At 38.8% G+C, this 11,491-nt stretch overlaps 3 protein-coding genes across 4 annotated transcripts; all 3 read left to right on the top strand.

Annotated features, from left to right (window-relative positions):
* The first annotated feature begins 236 nt into the window (after window positions 1-236).
* Window positions 237-4,146, top strand: rflnb (refilin B). Its single transcript, XM_008309757.3, has 3 exons — window positions 237-844; window positions 2,579-2,673; window positions 2,782-4,146. The coding sequence occupies exons 1-3, from the start codon at window positions 647-649 to the stop codon at window positions 3,098-3,100; spliced, it is 612 nt and encodes a 203-aa protein (XP_008307979.1). The 5' UTR covers window positions 237-646; the 3' UTR covers window positions 3,101-4,146.
* Window positions 4,147-4,906: 760 nt separating this feature from the next.
* Window positions 4,907-6,920, top strand: dus4l (dihydrouridine synthase 4-like (S. cerevisiae)). The gene is made up of 6 exons (XM_008309755.3): window positions 4,907-5,253; window positions 5,508-5,629; window positions 5,780-5,897; window positions 6,021-6,143; window positions 6,267-6,493; window positions 6,608-6,920. The coding sequence occupies exons 1-6, from the start codon at window positions 5,162-5,164 to the stop codon at window positions 6,880-6,882; spliced, it is 957 nt and encodes a 318-aa protein (XP_008307977.1). The 5' UTR covers window positions 4,907-5,161; the 3' UTR covers window positions 6,883-6,920.
* A 600-nt stretch (window positions 6,921-7,520) lies between these two features.
* bcap29 (B cell receptor associated protein 29) lies at window positions 7,521-11,123 on the top strand. 2 transcript variants are annotated; one of them, XM_008309753.3, is made up of 8 exons: window positions 7,521-7,665; window positions 8,234-8,340; window positions 8,487-8,587; window positions 8,728-8,875; window positions 8,976-9,111; window positions 9,266-9,368; window positions 9,484-9,584; window positions 10,218-11,123. In XM_008309753.3, exons 2-8 carry the CDS (start codon window positions 8,249-8,251, stop codon window positions 10,251-10,253), a joined length of 717 nt encoding a protein of 238 aa, XP_008307975.1. In that variant the 5' UTR covers window positions 7,521-7,665; window positions 8,234-8,248; the 3' UTR covers window positions 10,254-11,123. The 2 variants fall into 2 exon arrangements, with proteins under 2 accessions (XP_008307975.1, XP_024911046.1); XM_025055278.1 differs by lacking the exon at window positions 7,521-7,665 and adding an exon at window positions 8,009-8,149 and having other exon boundaries at window positions 10,218-10,348.
* The last annotated feature ends 368 nt before the right edge of the window (window positions 11,124-11,491 follow it).

Here is an 11,491-nt window from a genome sequence, read left to right as displayed (position 1 = left end):
GTGACTTTTAAAATATGGGTACCCAGAAAAAAAGTTTGGTAAACACTGCCCATACTGAGTGACTGTGCGAGGGACCGAGTTCATAACATGAACCGAGTTTTAATACCAACCATTCTGTCAGCGTCGGTGACTGGAGAGTTTTGAAAACCTCCCCGTCCCTGGTTCCCCTCGTCTCTGGTTTCCTGCTTTAATCTCTCGTCCAATCAGAATCCAGTAAAAGCTTGAAAGGGCGTTTCCTGTGTTGTGTTTGTGGACGTGAAAACTCCTGGTGGAAGAAGGAGTTTGAAGAGGAGCCGCGGGACTGTCACGTCCCAGATTTCTGACTGCTTTACAGCTTTATTATAGCGTAGACAACAGCTGTGGGCCAGGTTCTTGAACGCCGATGCAAAAAAAAGAAAGAAAAAAAAAACTTTTGCGTGTTTTAAGGACATTAACTGGAATACTGTGCAGCGGTAAATGAGCAATTTGCAGGCGGGTCCAGTCGGGGGTGCTGCTCGGCAGGAAGTCCGCCGGTGTGACTGCGTGGATATTTGAAAACCAAACAGATCTAAAAGACAGCCCTGAACCTGGAAGACAAATAAAGACAGACGCTCCTCTTCCGTAGCCTGCGTGTTACACGGTGGATTTCGTAACTTTTTCTCTGGAAATGGTAGGCAGGTTGAACTTGCCAAATGTATGTGAAGGAGAGCCGCTGGATATGAGCTGCAGGGCTGACAGAGGACTCGACAGCCCGGACTCGGGTTTACCCCCGAGCCCCAGCTCTTGGCTGCTGCAGCCGCCTGTGTGTGCGGACAAAACCAGAGGTGTCAGCCCGCTGTCTGAGGACGAAGGTCGGGGTACCCTGGTAGGTGGCGCTACTTTCATCCGCTAGGAACAGAAAGTTAGAAATTAGAAAGTGTACTTGGAGCACATTCCCTTGAAAAGTGTCAAACTTCGCTACAGAGTCAAAAAGAGAACGTAAACAAACTGAAATATAAGATGAAATTTGGAAAATGCTAAAGGTTAGCCCAGAGACAGGTAAAAAAAAGTTCTGGTAAACTTACTTCTAAATCTACAAGTTAACAAAACTGCGAATGATGACAAAAACATAACTGTAATGAAGATCGACTTCGTTCATCTGAAGAGGTACGAGGTGTGATAATATCCAATGAAATGTAAACGAGTTAAAGGGCCAAATCCACGTCGTAAATGAGGGGTCCCAAACCCTGGTGCTGGAACTGGTGCCAGTCCATAGATCATATGGTACTGGACCGCATTAGGACAGAGGGAATAAAATGTACTTCAGTTTTACTAATTTACTTCATTCCAAAAAACTCCAGTCATAAATTTACTTTTTTCATTAAAAGATAATCTGGTAATGTTTCAAAACAACAGCTCATTCAGACTCTGATACTGAACAGAATAAAGTCTAAAAGAGGTTTTATTTTGAAAATGTTAATGATCCTTCAATGATAGCGTGGTATTGCCGGTCCACAGTAGCGGCTGATAGCAGCCAACCGGTCCTTGGTACAAAAAAGTTTGGGGACCGCTGTACTAAATACTATTTTTCTACCCACAATTGGACCAATCATTTTATTAAAAATATATATTTCTACCATCAGGCAAATTGTCAGCAGGATAATAATTGCCAGGTCACATGAACATTAAGCTAAAACGCTTCTGAGCCCACAAACTAACAGTCTAAGTCGGAGTGATATGTTTACTCACAATAGCTCTGTTATAGACCTAACGCTCAAGAAGTCGTGTTTCAAAGGTGACAAAGCTAATACACAAATACGCAATTTAAATCTGTTTAATGCTCTTTCACATCTATCAGCACTTCCTCCTTGGTTTGTTTTGGTTGATGCATCTGGTTTATGTGGGTGGTCCTGTTTTTTTTTTTTTTTTTTTTTTTTTTTTTTTCTTAGCCAGCTTAAGCTCCTCAATGAAAACCATTAGCTCTGACTGGACTGTTTCTTCAGGCTACTGCAGGAAGGTTGAGATGCAAATGGATATAGAAGAATGTTTTCAGTGCTTTGCACAAAGGGAAACCACTGTACACACACACACCCTCTGACAATCCCAATGTTACAGCACAAGGTGGTTTTGCCGTTGAGACATGCTAAATGTTACACAATTGTATTTTTCAAATTGTTTTCCTAACTGGGGAGCCAGGCAAACAACTCCAAACCACAATTGAATTTATTTTTAAATGGATACGGAGGCTGTCAGACTGATATCCAGTTGTTTTCGCAAGTGTGAGCAAATGGTAGAGTTGCCACTCATCCTGACAAAATGACATTGTTGTTGGTTTGATTGCACACACAGAGCGTCTTGCAATAATTGTACACCGCAGTCACTGGGTGCAGGTTATTGTTGCTGAGAAAAAAAGCTGTTTTCTTTTTTTTTTCTCTTGGCATTAAACTGCCTGTAGAAATTCTTGAAATGATTTTCTATAAGTTGTGGCTGGCCCTGAGAAGAAAGTAGGTCAGATCAGCACTCTGGCTGTGCCAGCCAGAACTTTTATAGCATAATTGGCTCTCTTTCTCTGTGTGTGTGTGTGTGATAACTCTGCTGCTGCTTGATTCCTGCGATGCAGTTTCCAGTTGTACCCTCTGGAGCCGTTCCACTGCTTCAGACATTGTCTTTTGGGGAGGGCATATCCCTGGATCCGTTACCACCGAAACAAATGAGGTGGGTAATTGTTTGTAATGAGCAGGACTGAACGTGGTGAAAGTGTCAAAACAATCGGAAAATCCCACCTGAAATGTTCAAGCTCTTACATGTCACACCTCTACGCAGATACACCGCGTCGGTGCATTACAATTCGGACCGCCACTTCATCCAGAAGGTGGACCTGCAGCCGTCGGGCCGCGGCCTTGAAAGCTGCAGGCAGACTATCGTGGCCGTGCCCCACAGCACCTGGCGCCACTACAAAACACAGCTGGATTTCCAGCCTCGCCAGCAGCTGCAGCGCTTCGGGAGCACCACCATCATCTACCCGAAGAAAACGAGCGCCGTTTTCACCACGGAGCTGAGCTACGACTGCCACCGGCTGTCCAGACGTTTCCTCTCCAGCGTGGAGCTGGAGGCGGCTGGCCACAGGAAGCTACCTCAGTAAGGATGGGGCCAGGTGGCAGGGAACCAGCAACGGTGATCATTCCCCATGACCCTGTGTACGCCGTTTCCTCCGACGGCTGGCTGTCACTAACCTGCTGTGCTGTATGTTTGCAGTTGTGTAGCTTTTAATCCTTTTTTTTTAAAGAACGATCTAAGCTGTGGACAGAGTGCATTTGTGGTGTGATGTTACTGATTACAGAAGGTGCATTTAGGTCCTCTTTGAACCGATCTGTCCTTTGGGAGCGCATAGTACAATTTGTAACTTGTTACAGTACTTTTTCTTAAAAAAATAGTTTTATTGTTGCTCTTAGTTCTGGTTCTAACTTACATGGAAAGAGATGAGGTAAGTGCACGTCAGTGCTGGTTGTTATTTGGAACTAAACTAGGAATTAAAGCAGTGAGGCTTGTTTGGTTTCATAGAAGTTCATTGTAAGAGAAAATGTTCTTCAAACAAAGGCTTTAAAGCAAGTGGTTTGTAGGAAGAGAGTGAGTGTGGGTGTGGTGTTTAAGGACATGCTGAAAAATCACAAACTTATCTACAGAGGTGACTGGAAGGCTTATCCGCATTATTATTATTATTTTTGTATTGGTTTCTGCACAATATGTCACTAGTTAAGCTCTTCCTCAGCCTTTTTCCCCCCCACCCTCCTCCCACTTTACAGCTGTGATTTATCATGTATTGTTGTACATTTCACGTATTTAAGGGAACATCTCTGGCGATCACAAATTGTTTGCTGAAAAAAGGCTCGGATCAAAAGCTGAGAGTTTTTTGATCGAGACTGAGGTGTTCCCCGTAAAGGTTGATTTTTATCTTTCACTGGCTTATGTCGGGAATAACGAGCTGCATTCCACTGCTATCACTTCTTGGCTGGATTGGAATTTTTATTTATTCTGTCGAAGTTTTAGGATGTAGTTTTTTTCAGCTATGTAATAAAGCTCATGGAAATATTTGTGAGGCCCAGTGTGGCTTATGGATCTGTTGATGCTTTTTTTTTTTTTTTACTTTTCCAGTGCCTGTTTGAAATAAAGTATTTGGTATTTTATCAACAATGTTGTTTTTTTTTAATGCATTCTTTGTTTTTGTGTTTATTGTTTTGTGTGACTGTCTAACGCAAAATAATACACACATTATTACACAGAGAAATTCAAATTGAAAAAGAACTTCCTCAACCAACCATCTAAAATGTTAAACCCCAAAATTTACATGTAAACCTCCAGGAAAGATGGTTGTCCCACCGGTTCTTCCGGTAGATTAATTATATAGGCTGAATGAGTCAGTCACTACTTGATATTTAGAGCAACGGCAGTTTAAAACCCGCGACCCTACACTGCTTTCTACAAAAATATACAATACAAAAAATATACAATATACAAAATAGATAACTTTTTGAAAATAAACGTATTTGTAAATGAAATATACAATATACAAAATAGATAACTATTTATTTGAAAATAAACGTATTTGTAAATAACCAAATATCTACTCATTTTTAATATCTAGTTATGACAGCATAATAAAGCATAGAACCCAGAAATCAAACATTATCGGAGTTCTACAGTGTTCATGCAGAACTGCGCCTTGATTTCGGCTATATCAAAACACCATACGTTGCTTGATCTCAAATTATAAGGAAAACCGTTTACAAAAACAAAATCTGCTGAAAACTACCTGTGATGCTATGTTGATACGCATTTTAACGCAGTAAATCATATTTACTCTCAAGGTCGTGATGGCTGCACTTATCAAAACTGTACAGTAGATGGCAGCAAAGGCCCAAAGAGCTGGTGACGCTTTCAAAGGAAGCCACTGAAACAGTAGAACGAGTACATGTATACAGTAATTTGCGAAGAAGAAGAAGACGCAGAAAGAGTCGCTTATTACTTATGTTTTTTTATTAAACCCAGCTGACCACGCGCTCAGTATGTGGCGCTGCAGGGCTTTCTTTTATATAGCGCGTATTTAATTGGACAACAACATGTAAAATTACAACGTTTTTATCCGTAAATTTTGCCCACATCTGGACTGTTGTAGCTAGCTGGCTAGCGCTGCATTCGGAGAAGCATGAGGACCTGTAATGGAAATACGGGCGTTATGGAGCTGTTTGAAAAGGGGAAAGTGGTGAAAATATGTGCCCCTATGGTTCGATATTCAAAGTAAGTGACGTTTCCTTTCTTTCATTCTTTACTGAGCATTTCTAACAGGGAGAAATAAACATTTTAAACGCTAGACGGCTGCTATAGAACTATTTTAATAAAACATTATTGGAATAAAAGCGGTTCTTGGTACATACATAATGACATACGATCACTTCGGTTACACCAGATACTATAAAGGCTATACAGCTACTGTAAATTTTCAGGAGAAGTTTGAAGACGATGCAATGATTATATTTATTTGTTTATTACAGGCTTGCATTCCGAACGTTGGTTAGAAAATACAACTGTGACATCTGCTTTACTCCAATGATTGTTGCTGCCGACTTCATGCGATCGACTAAAGCTAGAGACAGTGAATTCACAACCAATGAACGTGAGTGTAATAACCCATTATACAACTAATATTAAGTTAAATTCCAACACAACTTCAAGTGTACACACACATACATATTTAGTTAACAGCAATGCATAATTATGTTTTAGAGCTATTGTTTTTAATGTCAGCCATCTTTTGAATCTTCAGGTGACCGGCCCCTAATTGTGCAGTTTGCTGCTCATGATGCCCAGACTCTGGCTGATGCAGCCTGTGTAGTGGCACCTTTTTCAGATGGTGTTGATCTTAACTGTGGCTGTCCCCAGAGGTATGATTTTTGAAAATACTTGTTTGGTCTTGTATCATGTTTTATATTTGCAGAGAAAAACAAAATTATAGAAATTCACTGCATAAAAATGTATGTATGATTATTTTTAAATTTTGTTTACAGGTGGGCTATGTCTGCAGGGTATGGCGCATGCCTTATCAAGAAGCCTGAACTAGTCAAAGACATGGTCAGACTTGTCAGGAACCAGGTGGACAATCCAAAGTACACAGCATCTATCAAAATAAGGTAAGAAAAAGGGATCCAAAGTTCATATTTGACTAGAACAAGCCTAGCGATCTACGTCTTTTGTATATTAAGGGACATTAAAGACCATTCTGATAGCCAGTGTTGTTATCCTGGTTTGCACAGAATTCACAAGGACCTAAGGAAGACGGTAGATCTGTGCCAAAAGGCTGAATCAGCGGGTGTGTCGTGGATCACTGTCCATGGTCGTACAGCAGAAGAACGTCACCAACCAGTCCATTATGATGCCATTAAGACGATTAAGGACAGTGTGTCTGTACCTGTCATTGCAAATGGGGACATAAAGTACCTGGAGGATGTGGAGTCTACTTACCAGGTCACTGGTGTTGATGGTAAGTCCATTTTTGTTAAATGTGTGTGTTTTATTGCGTGATGTGTACTTATGATAAACACACCAGATTCACCTAGTAACCTTTTTTTTTAATTTTTCCTCTTTTCTTTATCAGGTGTAATGGTGGCACGGGGGTTGCTGGCTAACCCTGCCATGTTTGCTGGATATAATGACACCCCTTTGGAATGCATATGGGACTGGGTGGACATTTCTATAGAGCAGGGGACTCCATTTACCTGTTTCCACCACCATCTTATCTACATGCTGGAGAGGGTCAGCTCCCAGCCAGAGAGAAAAGTGTTTAATTCTCTGTCCAGTACCTCAGCGGTAATAGACTACCTCCAGAACACTTACGGGTCAGTTGATGATTTGGGAACCTCGCCATGCTGAAGTGTTGTGTTTTTAAATTTCCTTTGTGCCAAATAAAATTTTAAAAATTATAGTTGTGTCAATGATCTTTGTGCAGATTTTTGTTCATTGTTTAAGTCTCCTTTTCTCTCATTTGTTCATTAGGAATTACCTCTTCACACATTCATTTCTTTAAAGTTACATAAAAGATTTAAAGAGTAAAAATGAGCAGTGTTAAAAATAAAAATAAATACCCACATAGCATTAACAAGTTTGACATGTTTTTATATGTTCTTTTAGTGTTGACAATTTCCCTGATATGACTTTTGACATTTGATTCACGTAGATTGCCTACATGTTCTCAATACAGAATACTACAAGTACTTGTAAATATTTTCGTTACTGTATGATTAGCTGGGTACACCTGACAAAACTGATGCAACCATGAGAAATGAAATCCAAGGTATTATGGAGTTCAGTTAACGTTGTTATACTCGCCGCAATACCGCAACGGTCGTATTAACTTCAAAATAAAAAAACCGATGTGGTACAGGTGTGTAGTAAAACACGTTTTTGTCAGGAGAAAATAAAATAATAACGAAACACGTAGACTCAAATAGTAAAGTTTGATAAATATCTTAAACGCAAACCTTTTTATTCTCCATATTCAGATGGGTTATCGCGCAGCTGTCGCGATCATCTTTTATTTTTAAAGTCGCGACAGGAAGTAGAAGTTTTTAATCAGCTACACTGAAACAGGAAGCTGTGGCTAAAGAAACTTTTTCGTATGTGTTTTCCTGTCTCCTAGTGTATGTGAATTTGTCGGTAAGTTTTGTTTTTTTCCTGTGTTGTGACAAGAATTTAACACTCATGCTAGTGATTTTAATCTTATTGTTGGCTGGTTATAGTGTAGACATGTTGAGCTAACATTAGCACGAGTATTTTATAACACGCATTTGACAATTCGTACTGAAAGTGTATAATTTCTAGTCACTTTTCAAACCTAAGTTGATACATTATTTTTGCTGTGTATCTCGTATTGTTTTATACATAGCAAATATTACATGATTTTATTGTTGCAAAAAAAATGCAGTGGGTAAGAAGGTTTAAGTCACAGTGTGTTACGCCCCCTGAAGAATTTTAAGCTGTTACCCAAGGCTGTACAGGTTGAAGTGCAGCCAGCTGCTTGGTTCGAAATTACGGAAAAAGACCGGAAGTGCTCACCTATTGTAATGTGCACAAAATCGTGATTGGCAGTTTATTGCTGTTATATCTTCATATAACAAGGCTGCTTAAAATACTTGGAAAAGTACTTTATTATTTGTTAATTTAGTATGTCACAGACGTATATATCGGATAAAATGTAGTAAATGTTGTCTTTCCTTTTTCGAAGAATTTACCGACCAAGATGACACTTCAGTGGACAGCTGTGGCCCTCTTTCTTTATGTCGAGATCGGCATCCTTGTCATTCTTTGTTTACCCTTCATCTCTGCCAAAAGGTAGGTCCACTGAGCATCAGGTGCATTTGTGGATGGTTTTCTTCTCTTGGCAACAGAAATAACAAGGTTGTTTGTATCTTTTGTACAAAAAATAAATACATTTTACACTGCCCTGTGTGTAAATAATGGTTCACGATTATTTGCAGATGGCAAAGTATTTTCCATCTGAGGATCTGGGGCTTCATGGCAAGATTCTGGAACAAAGTTTTCCTAACCATGATCATCGTACTAGTCGTTCTTTTTCTGGGTAAGTGTTAACTGAATAAGTTTCATTGTGAACTTTGGTGGAGCTGAACTGGAGATTAGTTTTTCATAATCCTGCAGTGAGGGCTGTACCACCTGAATTGAAGTTTTGAAATTTGCAATGTTGTGTTCCCTCTTGTTCAGATGCTGTCCGTGAAGTTCGAAAGTATTCAAGTAAGGAAGCGGATACCAGTGCAAAGCTACAGCCAAACATGTATGACCACCTGCACATGAAGCTTTTCCGAGCCCAAAGAAACCTCTACATCTCTGGTTTTGCAGTTTTCCTTTGGCTGTGAGTTTGCACTAAAAATGCATTAAATGACTAAAAATAACTGCAACCACAAGGTTTTCCCTTGAATGATAACTTTGTTTGGCCAATTGTGTATTCGCAGGGTGATGAAGCGAGTGGTCACCTTAATTAACCAGCTGGCTACAGTGTCCTGCACCACGGCTGAGTTTCAGGTTCAGGCTGACAAGGCAAACCAGACGGCCAAGAAATACATGGAGGATAATGAACTTCTCAAACAGGTTGAGTGCCAAACTGGTTCAGTAACAACTTTATGAACAGCTCCTGCCTTTCTCCTGATTAAAAAACATGACTTGATTTGCAGCTAATGAAGTCACTTTTGACTCCATTGTGTTTTTTTTCATCATATTGTCATCATTTAAATCTGTATTCCAGACTCTAATGGAAGGAAAAGGAGACAAAGCTACGGCCACCGGCATGGAGTTTCTGCGGAATGAGATGGAGAAACTGAGACAGGAATTGAAGTCCACAGAAGAAGGTTAGAACTAAAAAAGAAACATTCTCCTCCAAATTAGTTTTTGTCCCATCCCATGATTTAAGTGAATAAAGATATAATTTACTGATGTGTGACATTAATATTGTTTTCTCTCCAGCCCTGAAAAAGTCTCAGTCTGAGGCAGAGGTGATGAAGCAGCAGTCGGAGGGTTTGGCCAGGGAGTACGACCGACTGTTGAATGAACATCAGGCGCTCCAGGTAATGTCGGTAAAATACAGTAATGGATCTTCCCAAATTTACAGCTGTGTATATGTTTACATTATATTTGTTGTCTTTTTAAAAACAAATCTTTTTTTCTTGACACCTTTGTGTAGTTGAGGGATATTTTCTTTTCATTTATATGTTTTATTCGTTTTCCTATCTGTACTCATTATAGACACATTTCATTTATATGTTTTATTCGTTTTCCTGTCTGTACTCATTATAGACAGACACACAATATAGATAGATAGAACTTTATTAATCCATCGATAGATCTTTTATTACGAAATACCATAAATATGGTGATAAAATTTGTTCTGAAAATCTAACTTTAGTTGCCTTACAAGTCAGTTCAATTATGTTTGACCATATATATTATTTGGAAATCACAAATGTACCATTGACGGACAAATAAAGATAGTCATATCCCTATGATCACTTAAATAAATCAGGCCAGTGTAAACACAGTCAGTTGGTTGTTCATAGTAATGCACAAAGTGCAACATTTTGTAAATGGATGTTTAGCCTCTTTCTCTCAATCTGAAACATAAGTCATGATTAGGTTGTCTTCACCTTTTCCATTTATGTTCATTTGTAAATAACTGACATTTTCTCCTTCCGTGTTCACAGAACATCCAGGACAGCGGAGACAAAAAGGACGACTAAATATTACAACAAATTAGTGCAACTGTTTACACGGCATCAGTCATCTATAAGAGAGCTTTGACAACACACACACACACGTACACACACCTACACACCTTTTTCTTTTGATATTACACGTGGTGTCATAGAGCTTATTCACAAACTCTTTACAGCGCCCAAGAAGGAAAGACCTTTGACTGATATCACTTCTGGTTTTTAAAGCATGAAATTTAATTAATATCAGAGCACATTTTGATTTAATTTTTTTTGCACAGTTTTTTGGGCAGATGAATTTAGATGCAGGTTTTTCTGTTAAGCCTTTTTTGTCATTGATTAAAGTACTGTTCCCGGTATAGTCTTTTTTTTTCTCCACCACTTTGAATGTATTTTTTACACAGATTTTTCCTTTACCTCTGTATGTATTTAGATTAGGCTGTTGTTTCTAAAGTTCTCAGAGTCAGTCATTTAATCATCTATATTTTCTTCTTATATTTTTTTATCTGTGTTTTTAAGCCACATTGTTACAGTGCAAAGTTAAAGGAGGGCATTTTTTCCGTTTCCTGTTCTACTCCTGTTTTAATTTGTAAATGCTGACATAATTCCTCACATGCAAAATAAAAATAGATCATTAGTGACACCGATCTTGTAACGCTGTTATCTTATCAGATTAACATATGAAAAGTCTTCATGTTCTATATTTGTTCAACTGTATGTTTTACAGTAAGCACTGTAGTTGATTTGAATTCTTCGAGTGAATATATTTTTGCATGAAGAACACACGGAGCCTTGACACTGTGACAGGAGATTTGTTTTTGAACTGGCTGTGAGTCCAGTTTTCAGTTTGAAAAAAAAATAAAGTCACCATGTGTCATGCTGCAGGCATGAATCATATTTTTTTGTCTACTCTTGTGTGTGTAGGTGTGTAAGTCTTCAGCTACACACCTGTTTGTGTTTGATTATGCAGGTGTGTTTTAACCACAAAATGAGACAAAGGTCAGTTGTTCTAAAGCACTTGATGTAAACCTAAGTACAAAGTCTCTGATTTTATCTAAGTTAACTTAAATAAGGAAGGACTATAGTCCTGTCTTTACAAGCCATGAATCAGAATTTAGGGAAAAAATATATACATATATTTAATTTCTTTACCTTATTTTTTGCAGAAATTTAGTCCTATCATCACTATAAATTCACACCACGGTCATTAAGTCACCTCTTAAAAAACAACACAATTAAATTTAAAAAAACACCACACCACGGTC

Source organism: Cynoglossus semilaevis, chromosome 4 (assembly GCF_000523025.1).
Source record: "Cynoglossus semilaevis isolate Cse_v1.0 chromosome 4, Cse_v1.0, whole genome shotgun sequence".
NCBI lineage: Eukaryota > Metazoa > Chordata > Actinopteri > Pleuronectiformes > Cynoglossidae > Cynoglossus > Cynoglossus semilaevis.
Note: the sequence above shows the minus strand (reverse complement) of the source record. Positions and strands in the feature narration are given on the sequence as shown.

Coding starts and splice junctions, on each gene's coding strand:
- rflnb (XM_008309757.3), top strand. CDS start 647: ATGGTAGGCAGGTTGAACTTGCCAAATGTATGTGAAGGAGAGCCGCTG. Junction 845..2,578: donor ACGAAGGTCGGGGTACCCTG/GTAGGTGGCGCT, acceptor CCTGCGATGCAG/TTTCCAGTTGTACCCTCTGG. Junction 2,674..2,781: donor TTACCACCGAAACAAATGAG/GTGGGTAATTGT, acceptor ACCTCTACGCAG/ATACACCGCGTCGGTGCATT.
- dus4l (XM_008309755.3), top strand. CDS start 5,162: ATGAGGACCTGTAATGGAAATACGGGCGTTATGGAGCTGTTTGAAAAG. Junction 5,630..5,779: donor TGAATTCACAACCAATGAAC/GTGAGTGTAATA, acceptor TTGAATCTTCAG/GTGACCGGCCCCTAATTGTG. Junction 5,898..6,020: donor AACTGTGGCTGTCCCCAGAG/GTATGATTTTTG, acceptor TTTTGTTTACAG/GTGGGCTATGTCTGCAGGGT.
- bcap29 (XM_008309753.3), top strand. CDS start 8,249: ATGACACTTCAGTGGACAGCTGTGGCCCTCTTTCTTTATGTCGAGATC. Junction 9,112..9,265: donor ATAATGAACTTCTCAAACAG/GTTGAGTGCCAA, acceptor TCTGTATTCCAG/ACTCTAATGGAAGGAAAAGG. Junction 9,585..10,217: donor ATGAACATCAGGCGCTCCAG/GTAATGTCGGTA, acceptor CCGTGTTCACAG/AACATCCAGGACAGCGGAGA.